Source organism: Mobula hypostoma, chromosome 5, assembly GCF_963921235.1.
Source record: "Mobula hypostoma chromosome 5, sMobHyp1.1, whole genome shotgun sequence".
Classification (NCBI taxonomy): domain Eukaryota; kingdom Metazoa; phylum Chordata; class Chondrichthyes; order Myliobatiformes; family Myliobatidae; genus Mobula; species Mobula hypostoma.
Window position 1 is genome coordinate 52,379,929 of NC_086101.1, and position 26,014 is coordinate 52,405,942.

The 26,014-nt window shown below is 40.9% G+C and overlaps 1 protein-coding gene across 3 annotated transcripts in view; it reads left to right on the forward strand.

The window, feature by feature from the left end:
* Positions 1-12,425: 12,425 nt before the first annotated feature.
* Positions 12,426-26,014, forward strand: part of ndfip2 (Nedd4 family interacting protein 2) — a 93,981-nt gene continuing 80,392 nt past the window's right edge. Inside the window, exon 1 of one of the 3 annotated variants that reach the window (XM_063048506.1) lies at positions 12,426-12,673. In XM_063048506.1, the coding sequence (XP_062904576.1) occupies positions 12,635-12,673 (39 nt within the window). In that variant the 5' untranslated portion in view covers positions 12,426-12,634. The remainder of the gene's footprint in view (positions 12,674-26,014) is intronic. The other 2 variants (XM_063048505.1, XM_063048508.1) reach the window with 2 other exon arrangements.

Consider the following 26,014-nt stretch of genomic DNA (forward strand, 5'->3'; position numbering starts at 1 on the left):
GAGAGAGCAACAAATCAATGAGCATGCATAAGTTATCAGTCAATAATTGTTTTAAAAGAAGTAGATCCATACATTACACCTCATCCATTTTAAGTTGTGATCAGTCAGGGATTCCCAACATTTAGGTGGAGCAGTTGCATTTTTTCCAAAGGAAGCTTTGAGACTGTATGTTTTGGAAGTTTGGAGTGAATCAAGTGAAGGCTTATCCCTTGGAACTGCCAGTAGAACTCAAGCTATCTTAAGAAAGATACTGATTTTTTAAAAATATATCCTGGTAGTAGATCTGAAGGATTTTCTAAAGGTGGTAAAGGTGGTTCTTGTATCTTTCCAACATGTTGTGGAGGTAGTCCATGATGCATAAGTGTATATATTGCAAAGATCATGGCTGCCCGGTACACCATGAGCTTTTGGCTATCTTTATGGTCTCAATTTTCACAAACTCTTATCCAGTGATGCCAAAGACTGAGCTGGTATACAGAAAACAATGATGCATTAATTCAAACAACAGGAATTCTGCAGATGCTGGAAATTCAAGCAACACACACCAAAGTTGCTGGTGAACGCAGCAGGCCAGGCAGCATCTCTAGGAAGAGGTGCAGTCGACATTTCAGGCCGAGACCCTTCGTCAGGACTAACTGAAGGAACGGTGAGTAAGAGTAAGGCTCTTCAACTTTTCGAATGCATTTCTTCACTAATGTATGTTCTTATTGAAACGAAAACCCTCCACTATCTTCTTGACAACCTTTTAAATTTGAGTTAATTGATTCATGGTGTTAAATTTTTCAGACAACAATGCAACTTCAATATAACAAACCTCATTGTCATAAACACAGATATACTATGGGTATCATCATGCCCGCAAGACATGATGATAACACTGAAAACAAAGGTGGCTTATAACATGGGTAGCAAGATTTACTCTGACTCTCACATTATGCCCAGGATGAACTATGCTGGCACTTGGTTGGAGAACCGACCTCCTCTTAAAGATTGTTATCAGCCCAACCATATTCAGAGTTTGAACTGAAGACCTCGGGGGCTGATGATGCACCTGCTTTTTGAGGGATTTTTGAAATGCAATAGAAGCCAAGATCGGAAGAACACTAAGTCTTCAGCAGATTGCAGAACTGGAGCAGATTAAAAGATAATGTGAGTTGAATAATTACATTCTGAGATTGGAAGCGAGAAAGGTTCAGAGACACACGATAGATGGTATAGAATTTGACAAAAGATACAGAACTAGGTCAGAGGCCCATGCATTACGGTGAAGTGAAATTTATTCAGGATGAAGAGAAAGGAGGCTAGCCAGGTCAACGATTTGGAGGTTAGTTTGCCTTCTGCAATGCTAAATGATGTCTACAGTTTTATTGCCTGGTTCCTCTGCAAAGTATGTTTAACCTACATCTGAAAAGGATTTCTTTTGCCTTTTTGTTCACCACTAGTCCCTGTCAATATTTATTCTTTACTCAACATTGTATTTTTTTCTGGGACTGCCAAAACATGAATTTCTGAAGTATGTGCATTGCATAATGAACTAACTGTGGGTAACTTCTCTTCAGAGTTCAAGAAATCAGGAATCTCATGCAAATCTTGCAAATTCACTTACCAAGATACATCACACATATATTAACAAGAACAATGTGTTTACATGAACTTTATTTTTGTAAAGTGTCACAAGCTCCTTCATAGGAGTACAGCCTTTGCTGTTACCACCCATATTTGAAACAGATGATTTTAATTTTTCACAAACCATGCTGGAAGCTTTGGCAGAAAGTTGAGCATCCAATCAGATATCACAGCCTGGTGTGGCAACTGCGCTACCGTAAACTGTGAAGAATTGCAGATAGTTGTGGACACAGCTCAACCCCTAACAAAAACCAGCTTTGCCTCTGTGGAATCTGTCTGTACTTCTCACTGCCTCAGGAAATCAGCCAACATAATCAAAGACCTCTCCCACCAGAGTCATTATCTCTACTCCCCTTTCCATTGGGCAGAAGATACAAAAGCTTGAAAACATGCACCAAGGATAGCTTCTTGATAAAGATGAAGTCATCATGGCACTTGCACGTTAGTTGTGTGTGTACTGTACTTTGTCTGTAACAGTAATAATATATTCTGCATTGTGTTGTTGCTTTTCCCTTTGTACTATCTCAAAAGTGCTTGTGTTTCGGAATGATCGGCATGCAAAACAAAGCTTTTCATTGGACCTTGGTACATGTGACAATTGTAAGCGAATTACATGTCTGTATCACCATGTCAACATGATACTGACTAAGCAGTGCACAACCAAATGGATTTTTCAGAAGAAAAGTCTTCTCAAGTAAACATAAAAGATTTTCCGGCTTATTGCGAAGAGCAATGTTCTGATCATTACATATTCCTCAATCTAGATTCCCAAAAAGAATATTACTTCTTTACTTACTTGGGCCCTTTGCTCCCAGTGGAGTACAGGCCATCGATGACCTCCCGCCTCCACTGTCCTCTGAAATTGATGGTACGGATAGAGTTTATCAATGCTTCTGCAAACCATTGCATCCACTGTATAGGGGATTGGCCACTACAGCTTCACCCAGAGCCCTGTTGGCCAGCCTTATCCATTTCCACCTCTCACGATGGGGACATAGGTTTGGACTTTGAGAGGCAAAAAGACAATTGGCTGTCCTTCATTTACAAACACCTGACTTATGGACATCACGACAAACAAATGAGTTCTCATTACATTATTAAATTCAAATGTCTAATGTAAATACATATGTAAATAACCTAAATACATATGCTCTTCCCCACAAAGAGTAGAACCAGTTCCCCCTCTCTCCCCTACTTTTGCAACTGTTCTTTTGTATCAGTCTCATGTGATTTTGATGCCTTTCATTACAATAAGATAGAGATACATTACCCTATTGAGTGACTTTTGTGCATTTTCTCACATATGGACAAAATTGACATCTGTAGAAATTGAACTTATTCATTATCCAGCAACAGCTTGCGTTCAGTTGTGGCTCTTGCAGCTGTTTTGAGGTATTTGCAATACAAAGAAGAGTGCTTCATTTTCTGCAAAGACATTGAGGCAATGATTTGTCCATGAGGGGTGTCATATAACTTCAAGTCTTTCTTTTCCACATACCTAGCATTCCCAGGGAAGATTAGAATATAACAACAAACTACCAAATGACAAAACACACAAAATGCCGGAGGAACTCAACAGGTCAGGCAGCACCTATGGCAACAAATGAACAGTCAACATTTCGGGCCCAAAACATCGACTGTTTATTCATTTCCATAGATGCTGCCTGACCCGCTGAGTTCTTCTAGTATTTTGTGTGCTTTGCTTTGGATTTCCAGCACCTGCAGATTTTCTCATGTTTGTACACAAACTAACAACCCTCTTACACTGCTTCATAAGTAAACAGTGCCTGAACCACACATAAATTTGCTCGGAATTAAACAGGTTTTAAATTGTAGAGAAAGCAATGGGACAAAAAGAACAAAAGAGAAGACTTTTATTCACTTCTCACTTTATTGTGTTTAATGCATTGTTATTGGCCCAAAATGTCAATTTAATTTCTCCCTCCACACATACTGTATTATCTGCTAAATTATTTCCCAGAATCCTGTTTTTATTCCACAATTGCCTTCATTTAGAGATTCAAAACCGAATGATCTTGAAAACATTAGGAACAAGAACTTGAATTTATCTAAATCTTGCAAGTACTAAAATACCCATGACATTTAACAGTAGTTTCAACAAACTAAATTTTACGTCAGACCACATGAAGATACATTAGGACTGACTATCAAAGTCTTGGTCAAACAGTTAAGCTTTCATGTCATATTAAAGGATGCAAAACAATTCGGGGAAGGAATTCCATAGCTCAGCGCAGTTAAAGTTTTTGGTACCAAATGTGGGAAGAAATAAATTAAGAAGGGGCAAGAGGATGGGAATTGAATACATAGATTTTGTAAAGCTGAGAGATGGCAGGTAATTATGCATATAAAGAAGCTTGAAGCTATAAGGGGATTTCAGAGGAGAGGCATTTTAAATTGAGGCATTGCTGGATACAACGTAAGTGTAGGTCAGGACACAGATGAACAGACCTATATGAGTATGGACAGCAGAATGATGGATGACCTTGTAAATGAGGAAGATGGGAAGCCAGCAGCAACTGTAAACGTACCAGCATGATTTAAGCAAAGGCATGTGGTAGGAATATAAGAGAATACAAGAAGGATTAGGCCACTTGGCCTTTCAAGCCTTTGTTACCATTCAAAATTCCCACAGCGGATCAACTCTTCTTCCATGCTAGTTCCTCATAACCTCCTTGATCTTCCAAATATTTATCTGTCTCCATCTTAAATATATATTAAATTATCTCACCTCCACCACACTCGTGGGCAGAGAATTCCAGAGATTCACTACACTCAGAAGAAATTTCTATGAAATTTAGTTATAAATTAACAGCCCCTTATCTTGTAGCAATATCCCCTTATTCTTGAGACTCAAACTAGTGATAGCATTTCGGCACCTGAACATCTATCCTGTCCAACTCCCTTATAATGTTATAGAAACATAGAAAACCTACAGAGCAATACAGCCCTTTGCCCACAGAGCTGTGTCGAACACGTCCTTACTACAGAAATTACCTAGGGTTACCCATAGCCCTCTATTTTTCTAAGCTCCATGTACCTATCCAGGAGTCTCTTAAAAGACCCTATCAATATTTGCCTCCACCACTGCTGCCAGCAGCTCATTCCACACACTCACCACTCTGTGAGTAAAAAACTTACACCTGACAGCTCCTCTGTACCTACTTCCAAGCACCTTAATACTGTGCCCTCTCGTGTTAGCTATTTCAGCCCTGTGAAAAAGCCTCTGACTATCCACATGATCAATGCCTCTCATCATCTTATACACCTCTACCAGGTCACCTCTCATCCTCCGTCACTCCAAAGAAAAAAGGCCAAGTTCACTCAACCTATTCTCATAAGGCATGCTCCCCAATCCAGGCAGCATCCTTGTGAATCTCCTCTGCACCCTTTCTATGGTTTCCACATCTTTCCTACAGTGAGGCGACCAGAATTGAGCACAGTATTCCAAGTGGGGTTTGACCAGGGTCCTGTACAGCTGCAACATTACCTCTCTGCTCCTAAACTCAATCCCACGATTGATGAAGGCCTTCTTAACCACAGAGTCAACCTGCAGAGCAGCTTTGAGTATCCTATGGATTTGGACCCCAGGATCTCTCTGATCCTCCACACTGCCAAGAGTCTTACCATTAATACTCTCTTCTGCCATCATGATTGACCTACCAAAATGAACCACCTCACACTTACCTGGGTTGAACTCCATCTGCCACTTCTCAGCCCAGTTTTGCATCCTATCAATGTCCCGCTGTAACTTCTGACAGCCCTCCACACTATTCACAACACCCCCAACCTTTGTGTCATCAGCAAATTTACTAACCCATCCCTCCACTTCCTTGTTATATGTTGGAATAAGGTCAGCCCTCATTCTTCTAAACTGCAAGGAGTTCAGACCCAGTTGGAGATGCTTAGCCATTCAGTCTCTTGTGCCTGCTTTGCCACTCTGATATTTTACCTCATTCCACCTTCCTGGACAAAGCCCCACCCCCATATCTGATACCCTTATTATCCAAAAAAAAACACTATCATTTTCTATCTCAAATGTACTGAGAAGCTGAATCTCCTTAGCTCCAACAGGCAGATAATTCCAAAAGATTTACTAACCTCTAGGTCAGGGGTTCCCAACCTGGAGTCCATAGACCCTTCAGTTAATGTTAGGGGTCCAGGGCATAAAAAAAGTAGGGAACTCTTGTCCTCAGTGAATACATTTCTTCTCACCTCAGTTCTGAATAGTTGTTCCCCCTTAACTGAAGAATATGACCTCAGGTTCTAGGCACTCCCGCAGCAGAAACAACACCTCTACCTTCAAGAAATTTGTATGTTTCATTGAGATTGCCTTTCTTTCTTTAAAACCCCAGAGAGTACAGGCCCAATGTGCTTAAACTCTCCTCATGGACCAAACCAATCCACTAGTCCCAGGAGTCACTCTGGGAGAGCTTCATTTCACATTCTTTCTTGCAAATATCATAACTTTAAAAACTTGAGATTGGATCTGCACACAGTATTCCACATATGGTCTAACCAAGGACCCAAACGAATGTGCAAAGATATTTGTGATCAAATCTACTTGCAATAAAGACCATAAACATTCCTATTTGATTGATATTCTGGCAAATTATCTTTCAATAATTTGCGTAGTACACATGAACACCCAGTTTGCTTTGCAGACATAAGAGACTGAAGATGCTGGAGGCTGGAATGATCCACATAGTGATGGAGGAACACAGCAGCACAGATAATAGAGGGGGAGAATTGAGAGAGAGTGTGACAGAACTCCCATCAGATGAGAGGAGGAAAATCTCTTCAAACGTAGCATACCTTGAAGAGAATTTGCAGTGTGGCAACAAAATGGAAACATCAGAGATTGCAATATTGGAATCTGGAGCAACACACAAAGAACTGGAGGAATTCAGCAACAAAAAAAAATCTGCTGAGTTCCTCCAGTGTTTTGTGAGATTTATTTGCATGCCAATCTTTCTCAATTTCTCACAATTATATATAAAAAATTATTATTCTGTTTTCTGCCAAAATAGTTGACGACACATTTTCCCACATTATATATAATCAGGCCAAGTCTCTTTGTTCTCTTGACCTGTTCATATCCTTTTGAAGTTTCTCTGTATCCTCTACATAATTCATATTGTATCATCACTGAACTATTTATGCTCGATTGCCTCATCTAAATCAGATTTGAAAAGTGGGCACCCCTCCCCCACTGTGATTCTAATAGTCACAGCACAACTTGAAAATAATTCATTAATAACCCATTTAAACATAAACCAATCGTCAACATATGCCAGTGTTGTAGTCCACATCTCAAGTATTATAATTTTGTTGAATGGTCTCTTGTGTGGCATCCTAGCTGATACCTTCAGAAAATTTAACTGCACAATGTCGGCTATCTGTTTTTTACAAAACTCTTCAGGTTCATCAAATGTGATCTCTACCATAGACTATTTGTTTCCAAACAACCCTTTATCACTTAATAACAAATTCTTGCATCTACGACTAGATTACGACTAACTTGATGGTAGTTTACTATTTTTACTCTTTCCGCTTCCTTACACAGTGGATTACACTTGCTACCTTCCAACCTGTGGAAACTGTTCTGGAAATCCATGGAATTTTAGAGATGACAATCTTGATTCATTGGTCCTATTATAGTTACTATTCTATAGATTTACTGAGGATGCCCGTGAGAAAATGTATCTCAAGGTACTTTTTAAAAAATTTACTTTGAACTATGAACTTTGTATTTACTGTCCAAAACCTGGGATACAAGCAATCAGGTCCCAGTTATCAGTTTCGAGGCCATTAATTCTTTTTTAAACCAACACTCCCTTCTTTCATCTCCTTGTTTCTGATTTATTTGCATGTCCTTTTTGTGAAGTAGATGCTAAATATATATTTAATTTCGCTGCCATTTCTTTATTTCCTAATTTAATTAATGTTATCAAGGAATGCTATTTTGCACTCCAGGATTAAGAGGGGGAAGTGAAGGTTGGCAGGATTTCAATTCCAATTCTAGTGACTGGTAACCTTATAAGTATTTCCCAAGGAGCCAATTTTGCAGAAATTTGCACTAATTCTATCTTTCAGAAAACAAATTTCATGAGTACGTCATGAGATCTTAAAATTTATAGCTGTTTAGGAAGGAAACTGGATTTGATTCATTCAGGGTTACTTGTAAAGAGGATCCTTCCTACCACCAACGTTCCAACTAATTTATTTTGACAGCTACATTGACAAACCATTGCTCTAAGCAGGGAATTTTTACATGGCCTGAAAACTGCGTGGCATATTACATTTAAAAAATCCAACTCTGCGACAACAAAGACTACGCGCATGGGAGCATTTCAGTTACTGCGCACTCACACACCCACGCAGCTTAGAGGGGACAGTGCCTCTTACCCAAACATGTACATTCCATATTCCAACAGCCTATACCCTACACACTCCAAACCACAATTGAGCTGTTCAGTCACCTCTAGCGATCCAGCCCCGTCGCCATGTGCTTTATCTTACTATCTCACCCAGCCATTCCACTCCAGATGGCTATGTCTCCAGAAAGCAGACAATGTCAATGTGAGTAACAGAAAGGAATGCAAGATAGAACTTGGCTCTCTCATTGTTCCCCACACCACACCCCCCCACGTCCAAAGAAAAGTCAGTGAAAACTTATCACATCAAATATCCATTTCCCCATTGTTCATCAAATCCCATACTTTCCACCAGCACAACACAATTCAATCTGACCACACAACTCCAAAGTACTCTCAGTCCATCCCTTCTTAACACAGAACTACAACAAACCCCAATGGTTTCACCAATCAGAAGCCATTACATTTCTGGGGAAAAAATGACATTAACCAGAATGAGTGGTGGAATGGATAAGACTGGCTTATAAGGCCACTGTAACCAATATTTCTATTGCCCATGGTGGGTTAAGACTGTAAAAGACATGTTGAGGTGAGTTTAACAGCTGTCATTCGTTCATTAGCATAACTAACATTATTTAAGCTAGCTGGCTGGCTGCTAAGGAGCTACTCTATTGCAGATATCCCACCTCTCCCGGAAGTCTCCCGCAAATTGATGGTGCAACCTTCCTGAAATCAGTTTTTGCAGGGTGGGATGTCTGAGAATGTTAAGTGAGAAACTCGTGCAAACTATTTACCCTGACATTCTCAGTTACTGGGCAACACACAAAAAATGTTGGAGGAATTCAGCAGGGCAGGCAGCATCTATGGAAAAGAATAAACAGTCAATGTTTCAGGCAAAGACCCGTCATCAGGTCTAGAAAAAAAAGATGAGAAGTAAGAGTAAGGTGATGGGGGGGGGGAGGGGGAGGAAGGAAGAAGTACAACATTCACAACACACTGGAGGAACTCAGCAGGTCAGGCAGCATCCGTGGACTGATCTTTTCCATGGATGCTGCCTGACCTGCTGAGTTCCTCCAGCATGTTGTGAGTGTTGCTTTGATCCCAGCATCTGCACAGTATTTTGTGTTTAAGAAGTACAACATGGTAGGTGATAGGTGAAAGCAGGAGAGGGGGAGGGATGAAGTAAGAAACTACGAAGTTTATTGGTGAAAGGGATAAAGAGGGAATCTGATAGGTGAGAGTAGAAGATCATGGAAGAAAGGGAATGAGGAAGAGCACCAGAGGGAGGTGATGTACAGGTAAGGAAAAAGGTCAGAGAGGGAAAGAGGAATGGGGAATTACAAAGTGGGCGGGGGCAGTTACCAGAAGTTCAAGAAATCGATGTTCATGCCATCAGGTTGAGGCTACCCAGATGGAATATCAGATGTTGCTCATCCAACCTGAATGTGGCCTCATCATAGCAGTAACAGGAGGCCATGGACTGGACACGTCAGAATGGGAAGTATAATTGAAATGGGTGGCTACTGAGAAATCCCACATTTTCTGGCAGATGGAGGAAAGGTGCTTGGTGAAGCAGTCTCCCAATCTACACCGGGTCTCACTGATATAAAGGAGGCCGCACTGAAAGCATCGGATAAAGTTGATGACCCCAACAGACTCACAGGTGAAGTGTCGCCTCACCTGGAAGGACTGTTTGGGGCCCTGAATGGTAGTGAGGGAGGAAGTGTAGGGGCAGGTGTGGCCCTTGTTCTGTTTGCAAGAATTAGTGTCAGGAAGAAGGTCAGTGGCGAGAGATGAGTGGACAAAGGAGTTGCGTAGGGGGCGATCCCTGCAGAAAGTGGGGGGGAGGGGAGGGAAGGATATGCTTGGCACTGGGATCCGGTTGGAGTTGGCAGAAATTATGTCAAATTATATACTGGACGCGAAGGCTAATGGTGTGGTAGATGAGGACGGGGAACCCTATTGCTGACATTTCGGTGGAAGGATATGGTGACAGCAGACATACGCAAAATGAAAGAGATGTGGGTGAGGGCAGCATTGATGGTGGAGGAAGGAAAGCCCCTTTCTTTGGAGGAGGACATCTCATTAGTTCCGGAACCTGAGAGCAGATGTGGCGGAGATGGAGGAACTGAGAGAAGGGGGTGGCATTTTTACAAGTGACTGGTGGGAATACGTGTAGTCCAGGTAGCTGTGAGAATTCGTGGGTTTATAAAAAAAATATCGGTGGATAGGCTGTCTCCAGAGATAGAAACAGAGAAATTGAGAAAGGGGAGGGAGGTGTTGGAAATGGACCAAGTATATTTGAGGGCAGGGTGGAAATTGGAGACAAAGTTGATGAAGTCATCGATATAGTGTAGGAAGAGTTGGGGAGTGGGACCGGTGTTGGCCTGTAAAATGGACTGTTCCACGTAGCTGACAAAAAGTTGACCTATTTGATTGCCCATGATTCGACCTTTAGTTTGAAGGAAGTGGGAGGAGCCAAAGGAGAAATTATTGAGAGTTAAGGGTAGCTCCACCAGATGGAGGAGAGTGGTGGTGCAGTGGAATTGATCAGTTCTGTTGTCAAGAAAGAAGCAGAGAGCTGTAAGGCCCTCCTAATGGGGGGATAGAAGTAGACAGGGACTGGACATCTGCAGTGAAAATAAGATGATCAGAGTCAAGGAACCTGAAGTAATTTAAAAAAATAATCTTAGAAGATCTCAAATCTTACAACTCTACAAGATCCTATCAATATCTGTACAATATCCCACTGGCTTATCATAAGCTCAATCTAACCATCCAACTTGCTCAATATACCCTACATTACTAACCCACAGAGCAAATCTCTCTACTCCATCCAGGTTTATCACCCACCCACATTTCCACACACACCCTATCCCATTACACATCCCTCTCCTGTACCACACACATACCCTATCCCATTACTCATCTCCCCCCCTCTACCACACCCCCCATAGCAAAATCACACACACTATCCCATTACACACCCCTCCCCTGTACCACACACACACACACACACACACACACACAATCCCATTAGTCATAGTCATAGTCATACTTTATTCATCCCGGGGGAAATTGGTTTTCATTACAGTTGTACCATAAATAATAAATAGTTATAGAACCATAAATAGTTAAATAGTAATATGTAAACAATGCCAGGAAATTATGAAATAAGTCCAGGACCAGCCTATCGGCTCAGGGTGTCTGACCCTCCAAGGGAGGAGTTGTAAAGTTTGATGGCCACAGGCAGGAATGACTTCCTATGACGCTCTGTGCTGCATCTCGGAGGAATGAGTCTCTGGCTGAATGTACTCCTGTGCCCACCCAGTACATTATGTAGTGGATGGGAGACATTGACCAAGATGGCATGCAACTTAGACAGCATCCTCTTTTCAGACACCACCGTGAGAGAGTCCAGTTCCATCCCCACAACATCATTGGCCTTACGAATGAGTTTGTTGATTCTGTTGGTGTCTGCTACCCTCAGCCTGCTGCCCCAGCACACAACAACAAACATGATAGCACTGGCCACCACAGACTCGTAGAACATCCTCAGCATCGTCCGGCAGATGTTAAAGGACCTCAGTCTCCTCAGGAAATAGAGACGGCTCTGACCCTTCTTGTAGATAGCCTCAGTGTTCTTAGACCAGTCCAGTTTATTGTCAATTCGTATCCCCAGGTATTTGTAATCCTCCACCATGTCCACACTGACCCCCTGGATAGAAACAGGGGTCACCGGTACCTTAGCTCTCCTCAGGTCTACCACCAACTCCTTAGTCTTTTTCACATTAAGCTGCAGATAATTCTGCTCACACCATGTGACACCATTACACACCCGATCCCATTACTCATCCCCTCCCCCCTTTCGCACCCCCTCCCAAGCATCAAACACCCTATCCATTACCCCTCCCCTGTACCACACACACTGTATCCCATTACACATCCCCTCCCCTGTACTACACACACATCCTATCCCATATACCTCCCCTATAACACATACAGACCATATCCCATTACACATGCCCTGTACCAGAAACACACTCTATCCCATTACACATCCCCAGTACCATACACACCCTATCTCATTACAGATCCTCTCACCACACACGCGATCCGACTACACCACATACTACCCCCCCAACCCAATCACACCTCCTCTCCCTTTACACCACCCTTCAAACCTCCACCCTATCCCATTACTCCTCCTCTACCCCAATACACACACTCTCCATCATCACCATCCTATTCGGAAAGCTGGCCCCGCACCAGTACTTTCCCCGCAACTCTGGCCGCCCATCAGATTTGCTGAAACGTCAGGCGAGCGGTGGTGGGAAGTTCCAAGGAACGGACGTCACAAAGGCCGGGCCTGCGTCGAGCTCTTTGCGCAGAATCGGCTGTGGTCTGTGGAGTCGTCGGCAGGCCTGGGTGCTGTAGCGGCGGCTTGTTTACCTCCGATCAATCGGACGTTGGTGACGGGCGGGGAGCCGTTGGGGAGGGGTCAGGAACTGGGCAGCGAGGGGTCGTTTGCTGAGTGGATCGTGATTCAGTCTCGGAAAAACTGAAAAAGGAGCGAAGGAGAAGCTGCAGGGCGTTTTGCTGAGGCAGCGAGGATGATGGAGCATCACCAGGCCTGCAGCCGGTACCAGGCGGTAAGTCCGGCCCTTGCGTAGGTCCATCACTCTGGGAGCAACGCTAGGCCCGTTTTATTTTGGTCTTTTCTAGCCCAACTCCCTTGTGTATTCGGTTTATTGTCCCTTGGACGTCTGATCATTTTGTGCTTACAACCGGAACAAGAACAGCCGCAACACGCAAGGGGTTTCCTTCAAATGGAGCGTATGACTTGTTTTTACCTACTGCAGTGGCTGTCAGTTTGTGTGTAGGTGGAATAAGACGGGATGTTGTTGGCGCTTTTCGGTCTTTCTCTCTGCCATATGTTTCTAGAGTGAGGCAATTGGAGTTGGTTCAAAAGCAAATGACAGGTGGTGTTGAGGCCTGACATATTGCACTGGCAGATCAGATTTTGTAATGTCAGAATTCTGTAGTGAAGGTAGAATTTCAAAAGCAGCGTTGTTAACTTGAGAAATTCTGTTGGGAAAAAGATAGTGAAACCAGAAATTTTTTTGAGCAATTTATTATAAACATTGATATTCGAGCTTGATATTGGAAATGTATCAACAGATTATTTATTTCCTCGAATAATTTAGCCTAAATTAAAATTGGAGAATCTTTGGCCAAATTCTAAGGCACTGAGGATGGAAGATTAGTGTAGTTCATAATTTCTGCCATGTTTTGGTCAGTGGATTATGATACTGTAACATTAGCTTGATTATTTATTTGAATCAAATTTTTGCAGTTTCTGAATTTAACATATGAAGATTTAACTTTTGAGAATTCCTGTGGTTACTTTGCTCTTTGTTTCAATAAAGTAGTTGAAAACTGTTTATATCTTAGATGTTATTGATATGAAAATGTTATCTATTTCTTTGTATAATAGTTCAGCTGCAAGTCCAAAATGGATCTGGTCTAATACCTTCTATTTGTATCATTTTCTTTTCTTTTGGGACTTAAATTGCATCTTTATCTGCTGATAGCATTGTTGAATTCCATCTTGGAAAGATAATTTCTTTAAATTTCTCAATAAAAAATACATTTGTACTCAAGATGTGTAGAGATTCTGATTCAGAATGGAAAGGTTCTTGGTGGTGGCATGCAAGTAGAAGAACAAACTGCTCTTATATTCATGGAGGGGGTAAAGGGCATGTAGGTTGTAGGTTTGGAGTAAGGACAGATGATACTTAAAAGTTCCAAGTAAATTTATTATCAAAGTACATATATGTCACCATATATAACTTGAGATTAATTTTGCTGGGGGCATAATCAGCAATTCTGTAGAATAGTAACTATAACAGGATCAATGAAAGATCAGCTTGAGTGCAGAAGACAACCAACTGTGCAAATGCAAATATAACCAAAAAGATGTAGTGCTTTCTAGCGTTTATGACAATTAAGCTATTCTTGGGCTTCCAGTCTGGTACAGGTATCCATTTTAGCTTAAGTTTTGTTGACAAACTCTGCCCTCTTCATCAGGGATGCTGTCTAGGTCGATATAACCCCATCAACCATCCCTCCTGATTGGTCAGTCCTCATCCAATTAGGTTTCTGCTGTCTTACCTTGTTTTCAATCGAATTCTAGCTCTCACCTTGTGCGAGACTTTTTCTATCATTTTATTTCAATGGCATCCTTCACTAGGCGATCCCAAAAGCCATTGGCACTTTCAGTAGTTTTGTGCTATCAAAGTCAATCCTATGGCTATTGTGAATGCAATATTCTGCTACTGCCAATTTATCTGCATAGTCCAATCAGGTCCACCTCCTATGCTGTTGATAAGTAAATAGTGTGAGATAACAAGATAAAGAGTCTTTAAAGTGAGATCCTTGGCTGTAGGGGATTCGTAGCCCGTTCTTTAGTTAGAGCCTTCAGCATTTTGGGCATCGAGGGAGGGAGGAAGAGGAGAGCCATCCGTAGTACCACCGATGCAGCAGAGAGGGCCTCAAGATGGCTGTGGCTCAAAAGAGGGGAGCCATGGAGTCATAAGTAGCTAGCCACCTGGACACAAGCTGGGGTCTGATCAGCCCCGACTGGGTCACCTGGAGGAGGTTGTATGATGTTGAAAGACCCGAAACACCCGATGATTCCAGGAACATCACTGAAGATGTGTCCAGAAGCATCAATAGATGTATGTACACAGGTTTTGGGAACATCTCAATGGATTGGCAAATGAATGTAGTTGTTTTCTTTGTTTAAGATCCTGATGGTTGTGGGGTAGTAACTGTTCTTGAACCTGGTGGTGCGAGTTCTGAGGCTCTTGAATCTTCTACCTGATGGGAGCAGTGAGAAAAGAACATTGCCTGGGTGTTGGTGATACTTGATTTGCACATAATGCAAGAAGCATGTGCCAGAATTTAATACCACTTGAGTATTGATGAGAGTTGTAAGGAAGGCAGCAAATTCAGTATTGAATCAGGAAGTGATAAAGATCTGTTTTAAAAGTCCTCTATTGCATTTAAAGCCCTTTTGCCATTTTTCAGAGGCTGCTGATGGACTCTATGAGGTTCCAAGGCCAAGTGAATGGGAATATAAGAGTTAAGTTTATTGGCTTTTTTCAGTAGTCTGGAATTTAGACACCTATAATTCTGGAATGTAAAGAAAACAAGTCTTGGTAGTAGTCAGAGCAAACTTATTACTTTGTTGTAAAAACCTCCCTGATTGACATATTCGGCACAACATTGTGGGCCGAAGGACCTGTATTGTGCTGTAGGTTTTCTATGTTTTTATTCTCTAATGTGTCTTGATGAGAGAATCTGGCTCTGCCTTTTGTGTGACATCAGACCCACAGGCAAGTAACTGTCTTGACAGTTATTTGAAATGGCCAACCAAGCAGCTTTTTTTCAGTGAAAGCAAGGGACGAAAAGAAATGCTGACGAACAGTGGCACTACACCCTGTTTGATCGGATGATTAGTAAGATTATGATGAGGTGAGTTTGTTGCACCTGAATGTTCTTTGTAGTTTACTGATGCTTTCCATTTTCCTTTCTGAATTGAGATTGAATATGATTTAGTATTTATATTTGCACAACAGTTTTTCTTGTCAAATTTCTATTTATTTCTGAAAAAATATTGAAACTTCTGTTGTGATGGTATTTGGTTCAAGTTCTGCAAAACCCTAAACAAGACTTTAAACCATATCCGATATAGGGCTCTACAGGTACCCTCAATATAGGGAGGTTAAACTGTATGCACCTACACTTCAAAGTCTAACTAACTTCCCTGTCTAGTCTCTGCAGTGAGGTCCATCTACCAATACCCACTATTTGAGTGGTGGGTTCCCCTTCCCTACGAAGGAGGAGATATTTCCAGCTAACAAAGTAGTTTAAATAGTTTATTTTTAATGATACACATTTATATTTAGACAAAGTTCTTAACACACATCTAACACTCACTGTGGATTTCTGATTTATAAAAGATTTCTGAAATACAAAAGATTTATAAACTGAAGGATTTCCAAACACAGGTGCAATTCTTATGAAGTTAAGCAGTATACAAATGAGTTACAGATCTTAGAAACCATCTTAGAAACCGAAGGTTGAGGAATGAATTCTAGTTCTTTCTGTCATTCTCCTTGTCATTCCTAATAATCACCAATGCTTTTTAACATCTATACTGTTTTGCTACTAGTTGACATTTTCTGCATGTGACGTTTTCCAGATACTTTTGCTGGAAAAAGGTAATTCACACAGATGGTCTAAAACAGGGGTTTTCCAACCTGGGTTCCATGGATCTTTGGTTAATGGTAAAGCTTCATGGCATAAAAAGAGTTGGGAACCCATGGTCTAAAAACTTCTGGGGATAGATTTCAGACACTCAAAATTAATACTATGAGGTCTAACTGAGTACACAAATATCCAAACAATTAGTTGATCAGTAATATGTATGACCATGTTCGATGTGCTAAGTGACAAAGTCAGTCTGGTCTGCAAGCTTCCTTGAGTTCAGTCACAATGCTGCAAATAACTCAAGCCAGTCTTATCTGGTTTTATGCAGACCAATTAACATTCTCTTGTTGTTTTATGTTGGTTAAACATCGGACCTACAAGAGCTCATTGTTTATTTGTAAAGCTGAGCAAGAAAAATTGGTTAGAAGTTTAACTTTGTCAGAAACAACTCTGACCCTTTGGAAAGGTCATGCTGCTGTGCTGGAAAGCTGAGGTTAGCAATAATCCTTTCGGGCCCTGGAAAGTGAATACCCATCGCACTCTTGTAAAATCATTGTTAGTTTTTCCAGCAAATCTTAAGACTCAGTTGACCACTTAATCACAGTTACTACTTCTTTAACTGAAAATCTTGACGACTTAGCGTTTTAGTTGTGACGTGTTCACTGCTAACATTTTGCTCCAAACTCCAGCTGCTAATTAAGACTGAACAGTAAAAGAATTGTTTTCTAATTGAACTTGTAACAGTTTAACCAAGGTGCTGACTTTTGCAAATTCGTTAGTTGGCTTCCTAATCTTTGTTAATGAGTCTTGCTGAGTCTAGAACCAAGGGTAGCTTCCTAGTAATAGTAGTTCAAGTTGGACTGAGGGGAGGAGAAATTTCTTCATTCAGGACATGATGAATCTTGTGAATTCAACACAATCACAACATCTAAAAGGTTAATATTCAAGTTTATTCAAAGCAAAATATTTGAATATCAAGGGATCTGTAGTGCACGAAGCTGGAACTGAGTGAGAAGATCAGCTATGATCTTTACGAATAGCAGAGCACGATAAAGGGACTGCTAGTCAACCGTTCATAACTTTCAAGTTCTAACCTGATACCAGTCTTTCTCTCAGTGGATGTGATTGTCTTTTGATATCTGAATTAGTTACTTTCAAACTGCGTGACTGGGCTTGGATTCTGGAAGAAGAAAATGCTGTTTGTTCTAGGGTTTCTCAATTGAATTTCGTTTTCACTTCAATTCTTCTGCAGTTGGTGTAACCTAATCATTTTGTTTTTGTCTGGGTCGGTTGTATGTTACTTTGCTACAGCTGAGATCTCTGATTCACCATAAACTAGAAATTGGATCTAGTCCTCATTCGTGAAAATTCTTTTGTAGAGAGATGATAGGCCTGCATTTGTTTGCTGCATCAATTACCTATTTAAAAATATGAAATTCTATTTAAATTGTAAGGGTTCTGGATATTCTGCCGCACAGTTTCATTGCTATTTGCTATGTTCTCTTCATGAAGGCCGTTTTATAAAGAAAGAATGCATTCTGTTTAAGCTTCACTGAGAAAATCACATCCTTTCATCTTGTTGAGGTGGAGATAAAATGCCTGTGTGAAATGAATAGTCAATGCACTGAAGGAGAATATCTGTATGAACTAAATGACTAAATTCTCATATTCACTGGGTAACATTGGTGATGGAGGTTATTATTTCTTTGTCAAACACAGTAATTGAAATATGATGCAGGTTTTACTGACTGACATAAGATTCTTTGGAAGTAAAATTTATATCAATATACTTTTCAGGGAGTTCTCAAAGAAAACAAAATGTAGGATTTGAAAAAATTAGGATGATGTGATCTCTGCCAACATGGGAGCTTCTATATCCTCCCCAAAACAAAGCAATTTGCATAGCAAGTTGGTGGGTTTGTACAGTTGCAAGAAAAAGTTTGTGAACCCTTTGCAATTACCTGGTTTTCTGTATTACTCATAAAATGTGGTCTGAGTTTCATCTAAGTCACTATAATAGACAAACACAATCTGCCAAAACTAATGATGCACAAACTTCTCATCAATACCAAGTACACCATTTAAACGATGACAGTCTAGATTTCATCAAGTATGTGAACCTCTGGGGTGATGCCTTCTACAAAAGCTATTTGGGGGTCAGGTGTTCCAGCAATGAGATGAGATTGGAGGTGTGGATTGCAAAGGTGCCCTGCCCTATAAAAATGAGAAATAAAGAAAAATCAAAACAACTGTCAAAGCATCTTAGAAGAACTATAGAGATGCATGAAGCTGAAAAGGCCACAAAGGCATTTCTAAAGAGCTGTCCACAGTAAGAGAAATTGTCTGCAAGTGGAGGGCATTCAGAACTGTTGCTACTCACACTAGGATGGGCGTCCTGCAAAGATCACACCAAGAGATCTGAAGAGTGCTAAAGGAGATGAAAAATAACCCAAGGGTAACAGCAAAAAACCTGCAGAAATAGAGAACTTGTTAAAGTATCTGTTCATGTGTCTACTAGAAGAAAAGCACTGAACAAGAATGGTGTTCATGGAAGAACACCACGGAGGAAACCACTGCTCTCCAAATTCACAAATGGTTTAAAGGCACTGACCTTCCCTCTGGATACTGCACAGCCTTTTCTGCCACTTTTAGCAGAGGGTATCTCATGCAGATCACTCTTTCTTGAACGAATTCAATAATGGTCGATCCTTTCAACCGTTGAACGACTCCTTCAGGTTCCTATTTTTACTCTCCAATATTACTGAAAAGATGCATCAACAAACCTGGCAGAAATTGGTTAAACTGCCAGTCCAGCACTTTTTTTTACCTTACAATAGAACGTAAAACTCTGTTTTAAATCAAAACTGCGTCATAAGGCGAATACGCAGCAGAGCGGAGTCTCTGGCTAACGTTCTAACTGGAAAACCAACTGCGTCACCAGGGGTCTACACTTATATACCTGGTGAAAACAGGTCATCACATGACCTCCCATCGGCGGGAAAATTCCTACATCAGGTGACCTCCAAAAGACCATTACATCATCCTCACAAGACAGTCACAAGATATCCATGAGGTATGTAACAGTAATTAATGTAGAAAACTACATAATTGCAAAGGATTCACAAACTTTTTCCTGCAACTGTATCTGGATTTCCCCAAAATGCATTGAGAGTCAGGGAGATGTGCATATTTGGACAGAGTAGAAAAGCTTTTACCTTTTTGAATCTGACTAAAAATACCTTTCTGTAGCCTTGGGGCAAATGAATTAATTTTTCCAAATTGTAATTTGTACAGTGTGATATAATTAAGGAAAGGAAATTATTGAAATAGTTAAAAAATTTGAGGAAGAACATTTGAATTTGCTTGTCTTAAAAACTTATAGTATTGGTTAACATATGCTTAACCAGATTATGTTTTGATTTTAACAAGATGTCTCAGTCAAGCTTTGAAAAGCTAAGTTGATGTTCACATAGGTTTAGCTTGTTATTTTATAATTGAAATAAGCATGAATTGGCATAAGCAAATCTGTATTGGTGAACTGGATAGAAGTTATTTATTATTGTAATTACGTAACACATACATTTTGTTTTAAAAAAAATACTTTGCCAACTTTTTTTCATTCTGAGCTCCTAATTCCACAATTATTGTCTTAATTTCATACTTCAAGGTACTATGTACATAATACAAAGAAGCTCCAATGATCATCTTCATTGCTTACAACTGTGGTGATAGGAGATTTGTTGGTTAGGGAACAGATAGGAGATTCTGTGGACAGGTACAAGTATGTTTTGGTTCGACCCACTTACTGGCAGAAGGCAGTACAGGTATTCCCTGCTATCCAAATATAGAGCGCTTCTATGAAACAGTTCGTAAGCCGAAATGGCATAAGGCAAAGAAACAATTACCATTAATTTATGTGGGAAAAATTTTTGAGTGTTTCCAGACCCAGAAAATAACCTACCAAATCATACCAAATAGCACATAAAACCTAAAATAACACTAACATATAGTAAAAGCAGGAATTTTATGAAAAATACACAGCCTATATAAAGTAGAAATAATATATGTACAGTGTAGTTTCACTTAACAGAATCAAGAAGTTTGAGCCAAAATTGACTTGTGGAAAAAAAATCTGCACGTGCACGTCACACATGTGAACGTACACGCACGTCACGCATGCACACGTACACGCGTTCGCACGTCACGCATGCGCAAACACCTGCCCGCACAAGGCTTCGTGGTCATGGTAGTCTTTCTCGGGGTAAACACAAGCCTAAAGTGAGCGTGTTTTTTTGTAAAAATGAAAAAAAATCCTCTTTCGGTTAACGAAAACAGGTACTGATGTAGATCTTTCGTAAAAGCAAAATGTCGTAAAGGGAACGTTCGGAAACCGGGGGACACCTGTATATACATTGGTTAAGTATTAAGTAATTGTGCAACCGATGATTGGTGTATTTTTAACTAAGCAATTTTTTCTTCCCTTGACTATAAAAGTGATGAATTTTTCAGAGGTACTATCTTTTTTACCTTGGGCTTCTTTTCTTTGAAACTCTGCTTTGTTTCTCAGCTCGTCACTTAATTGTGTGTTTGTTTGAACTTTAAAGTAAACAATTGTTAAGAATTAAGACTGCTCACTATTCTTTGGTCTCTGGAAGAACCATAATGATCAGAAAAATAACAGCGATCCAACACTACCCATCCCCTTTCCCCCTCCTGACAGTCACCCAGTTACGTGTCCTACAACTTTGGGTGTAAGTATCTCCCTGTATGTCCTGTTTATGAACACCTCAGCCTCTCAAATGATCTGGAGTTCATCCAGTTCCAGCTCCAACTCCTTAACATGGTGTGTTAGAAGCTGCAGCTTCTGCCAGTAAGTGGGGAAAAAACCAAAACATACTATGAAAAATTCATGAGTTTGTTAAGAAGTACCAATTATGATTTAACTGCGACTTCAGTTTCGCATTAATTCATTGAATATCTTATAAAATATTTTTTAAAAAGTGGTTTCCAACTGCAGCCAGTACAAAATTCCCCTTAGCAACGGGTATATTGCTTTGGATATTGTTTGGGTGTGGGCGAGGGGGAAGGAAGCTGGTGGAAGACATAACAGAGGAAAGTCACAGTGGTTAGATCTTAGGCACTGAATCTGGCTTTGTGGCTCAGAAGGGAAGGGGTGGAGGTGGGAAGAAGAGGCAAGTTGTGGCGATAGGAAATTTCTTGATTAGAGAACAGAAAGGACATTCTGTGGACAAGTATGAGATTTGTGAATGGAATTCCTGACATCATGGATTGAGTCTATACACAAAGTCAGGAATCAAGAAGTTGAGCATGGTGGGACTAATATTCTGCGTAGTGTATATTTCAATACCAGGAGTATTGTAGGAAAGGTGGGTGAGCTTAAGGCATGGTCAGCACACTGAATTATGACATTGTAGCTATTAGTGAGGCTTGATTGCGGGAGAGTCAGGACTGGCAGCTTAATGTTCCAGGTTTCCATTGTTTTTGACATGATAGAGGGGGTGGAGTGACATTACTTATCAGAAAAAATGTCACAGCAGTATTCAGTCAGGACAGACTGGAGATCTCCCTTCGTGAGGCTCTATAGGGAGATCTATGGAATAAGAAAGGTATGACCGTGTTATAGGGCTATATTATAGACCACTCAACATCCGTAGAATTTAGGGGAGCAAATTTGCAGAGATATTGTAGACTCTTGCAAGAAACATAAGATTGTGATAGTAGGTGATTGACTGGGGCTACCATACTGCAAAAGGTCTCAGTAGGAAAGAGTTTGTCAAATATGTTAAGGAAAGTTTCCTTAATCAGTATATAGAAGTCCCAACTAGGTATTCGATCTCCAATTAGGGAATGAGACAGCAGGTGACAAAAGTTTGTGTCGTGGAACACTTAGCATTAAGTGATCATAGTGCCTTTAGTTTCAAAGTAATTATGGGAAAGGATAGGTTCGGTCCTTGGGTTGAGATTCTAAATTGGAGAAAAGCTCATTTTGATGGTATCAGAAAGGATCTGACAAGTGTGGATTAGGGCTAGTTTTTTTTGCAAAGGTGTACTTGGTAAGTGGGAGGCCTTCAAAAGTGAAATTTTGAGAGTGTAGATGTTGCATGTTCATAGTCATAGTCATACTTTATTGATCCCGAGGGAAATTGGTTAACGTTCTTGTTAATTAGTTCATGTTCTTGTTAGAATATAAGATAAGGATAACAGGTTTAGGAAACCTTGGTTTTTGAGGCTCTGATTAAGAAGAAGAAGGAGGTGCATATCAGGTAAAGGCAGGTAGGAACAAATGAAGTACTTGAGTGTAAGAAGTACAAGAAAGCACAAGAAGGAAATCAGGAGTGCTAAAGAAGGCATAAAGTTGTTCTTGCAAACAAGGTGAAGGTGAATCCTAAGGGCTACTACAGATACAGTGGCATGCAAAAGTTTGGGCCCCCTGGTCAAAATCTCTGTTACTGTAAATAGCAAAGCAAGTAAAAGATGAACTGATTTCCAAAAGGCGTAAAGTGAAAGATGACACATTTCTTTAATATTTTAAGCAGGAAAACTTTTTTATTTCCATCTTTTACAGTTTCAAAATAACAAAAAAGGAAAAGGGCCCAAAGCAAAAGTTTGGGCACCCTGGGCACCCTTTTTTCTCCAAGCATACCTTTGCTCATTGTGGCCAAAATGTTCTATTTTAACTTCATCAGTCCACAGGACTTGTTTCCAAAATGCCATCAGGCTAGTTTAGATGTTCCTTTGAACCTTTTGAATAGAATTTTTTGGCCGCAATGAGCAAAGGTATGTTTGAAGAAAAAACGGTGCAGAATTTCATGAAAAGAACCCCTCTCTAACTGTTAAGCACGGGGGTGGATTGATCATGCTTTGGGCTTGTGTTGCAGCCAGTGGCACGGGGAACACTTCACTGGTAGAGGGAAGAATGAATTCAATTAAATACCAGCAAATTCTGGAAGCAAACATCAAACTGTCTGTAAAAAAAAAGCAAGCCAAAGATGAAAAGAGGATGGCTTCTACAACTGGATAATGAACCTATACACACCTCAAAATCCACAATGGACTACCTCAAGAGGTGCAAGCTGAAGGTTTCGCCATGGCCCTCATAGTCCCCTGACCTAAACATCATCAAGAATCTGTGGATAGACCTCAAAAGAGCAGTGCATGCAAGATGGCCCAACCCCAAGAATCTCACAGAACTAGAAGCCTTTTACAAGGAAGAATGGGCGAAAATCCCCCAAACAAGAATTGGAAGACTCAGCTGGCTACCAAAAGCGTTTACAAGCTGTGATACTTGCCAAAGGGGGTGTTACTAAGTACTGCCATGCAGGGTTCCCAAACTTTTGCTTTGGGCCCTTTTCCTTTTTTGTTTTTTTGAAACTGTAAAAGATGGAAATAAAGAAGTTTTCTTGCTTAAGATATTAAAGAAATGTGTCATCTTTCACTTTATACCTTTTGGAAATCAGTTCATCTTTTACTCGCTTAGCTATTCACAGTAACAGAGATTTTGACCAGGGGTCCCCAGACTTTTGCATGCCACTGTATATTAAGAGCAGAAGAATAGCAAGCAATAAAGGGGTGGGGGAGATCGTAAATAGAATTTCTGCATGAGTGTTTACTTGGAAGATGGACAGAGTCTGTAGATGTGAGACACTGCAGCAGCAAAGTCTTGGACCCTAGGAGGGTATGCTTGCTGTCTTGAGACATATTAGGGTGGATAAATTCCCAGGGCCTGACAAGGCGTTCCCTTGCACTCTGTGGGAGGCTAGTGCAGAAGTTGCAGGGGCCTTATCAGTGATATTTAAAACTTCCTTCGCTAAGGGGAAGGTGACAATGGTTTTGAGGATTGCTGATGTTATACTCTTGTTTAAGAAAGGCTCTAAGAATAAGCCTGGAAATCATAGGTTGGTAGACCTGACATCAGTGGTGAGAAAGTTATTGGAAGGACCTGATACTTTATAAATATTTGGAAAGACAGACTGATTAGGGACAGTCAACATAGTTTTGTGCATGGTAGGTTATGCCTAACCAATCTTAGAGATTTTTGAAGAAGTTACCAGGAAAATTGATGAAGGAAAGTTAGTGGATATTGTCTACAAAGAGTTTAGCAAGGCCTTTGACAAAGTCCTCCATAGGAGGTTCATCAAGAAGGTTCAGTCGCTTGGCATTCATAATGTGGTAGGTAGTACAATAGATTAGACATTGGCTTCATGGGAGAAGCCAGAGAGTGGTGGTAGATGGTTGCTTCTCTGACTGTGAAGCCTGTGACTAGTGGTGTGTGCAGGGATCAATGCTAGGTCTGATGTTGTTTGTCATCTGTTTCAACAATCTAGATGGTAATGTTGTAAACTTGGATCAGCAAATTTGTCGATGACACCAAGATTAGGGGTGTAGTGGACAGCGAGGAAGATTATCAAAGCTTGCAGCAGGATATAGACCAGCTGGAAAAATGGACTGAAAAATGGCAGATGGAATTTAATGTAGACAAGTGTGAGGGGTTACACTTTGGGAGGACAAAGGGAACCACAACAAGAGAACGACTACACTGCCTCAATGACCCAGAGAGCTATACTGGCAGGACTCATGGTCTGATGCTTTGGCTTTTGGTAGAGTCACCCATGCCAAACAGCTCAAAAGGTAGAGGCTAGACTAAGAGTTGTCTACCGGTCCTCCAGGTTCCGAGGTTCACCTCAGGGCTACCAACCCTCATTGGTCAAACAAAAATGTTATGGAAACAACAATGAAGAATCCTTTTACTTTGTGTATGGTGGTATTCCTGAGTCTCCATCCAGGACTTGCAGAGCTGATAGTAGTGAAAACAGAGAAGCTACTGGCATGGTGAATCAAGTCCTAAACACTGCCAAGACCAAGACCAGCATTGGTTTATGGAATGTATGAACTATGTACTACACTGGCAAACTAGACAGCCTGCTGGATGTTAGTGAAAGTAGATGACCAACCAACTACAGCTTCTACACTAAGATGAAGCTATACCAGAACTCTGTTCTGTCCACACCCTTGTACAGGTCAGAATGCTGGTGCTTGATAGAGAGCGCCCTTGCCAATCAGACGTCATTTCACACCCTGAGCTTCTGGAAGATCCTCCATATTTTCTGGTCTAGGAAGGTCTCTAACCACGCCCAGTTGAATGATGAGCTGTAATCAATAAACAGCAGCCTGACCGAGGTATTACTGTTGTCTAGCTGATCCAAAGCTGAATGGAGAGCCAGTGAGATTGCATCTGCTGTAGATTTTTACTGGCTATATGCAAATTGCAGTGGGTCCAGATCTTTGCGCAGGCCGGAGGAGTTGATTCTGGCCATGACCAACCCCTCAAAGCACTTGATCACAGTCTATGTGAGTACAATTGGATGATTGTCATTAAGGAAGCTCACCCTGCTCCTCTTGGACACTACTTGGGATTGTTGTCCTTTTGAAACATATGGGAATCTCTGACTGCCGCAGTGAGAGATTGAGGATGTCCTTGAACACTCCTGCTAGTTGGTTGCACGGGTTTTCAGTGCTCTACCACTTGCACATCAGTGCCTGACGGCTTACGAGATTTCACCCTCCTGAAATATGTTCCAATGTTGACCTCTGAGACTAAGATCACGGTCATCAGATTGCTCATCTAGGAGTGAAGCATTTCAGCCATTCATGATGCTAGGTTTCGACTTGTAAGAAGTAATGGCCTGCAAACCCTG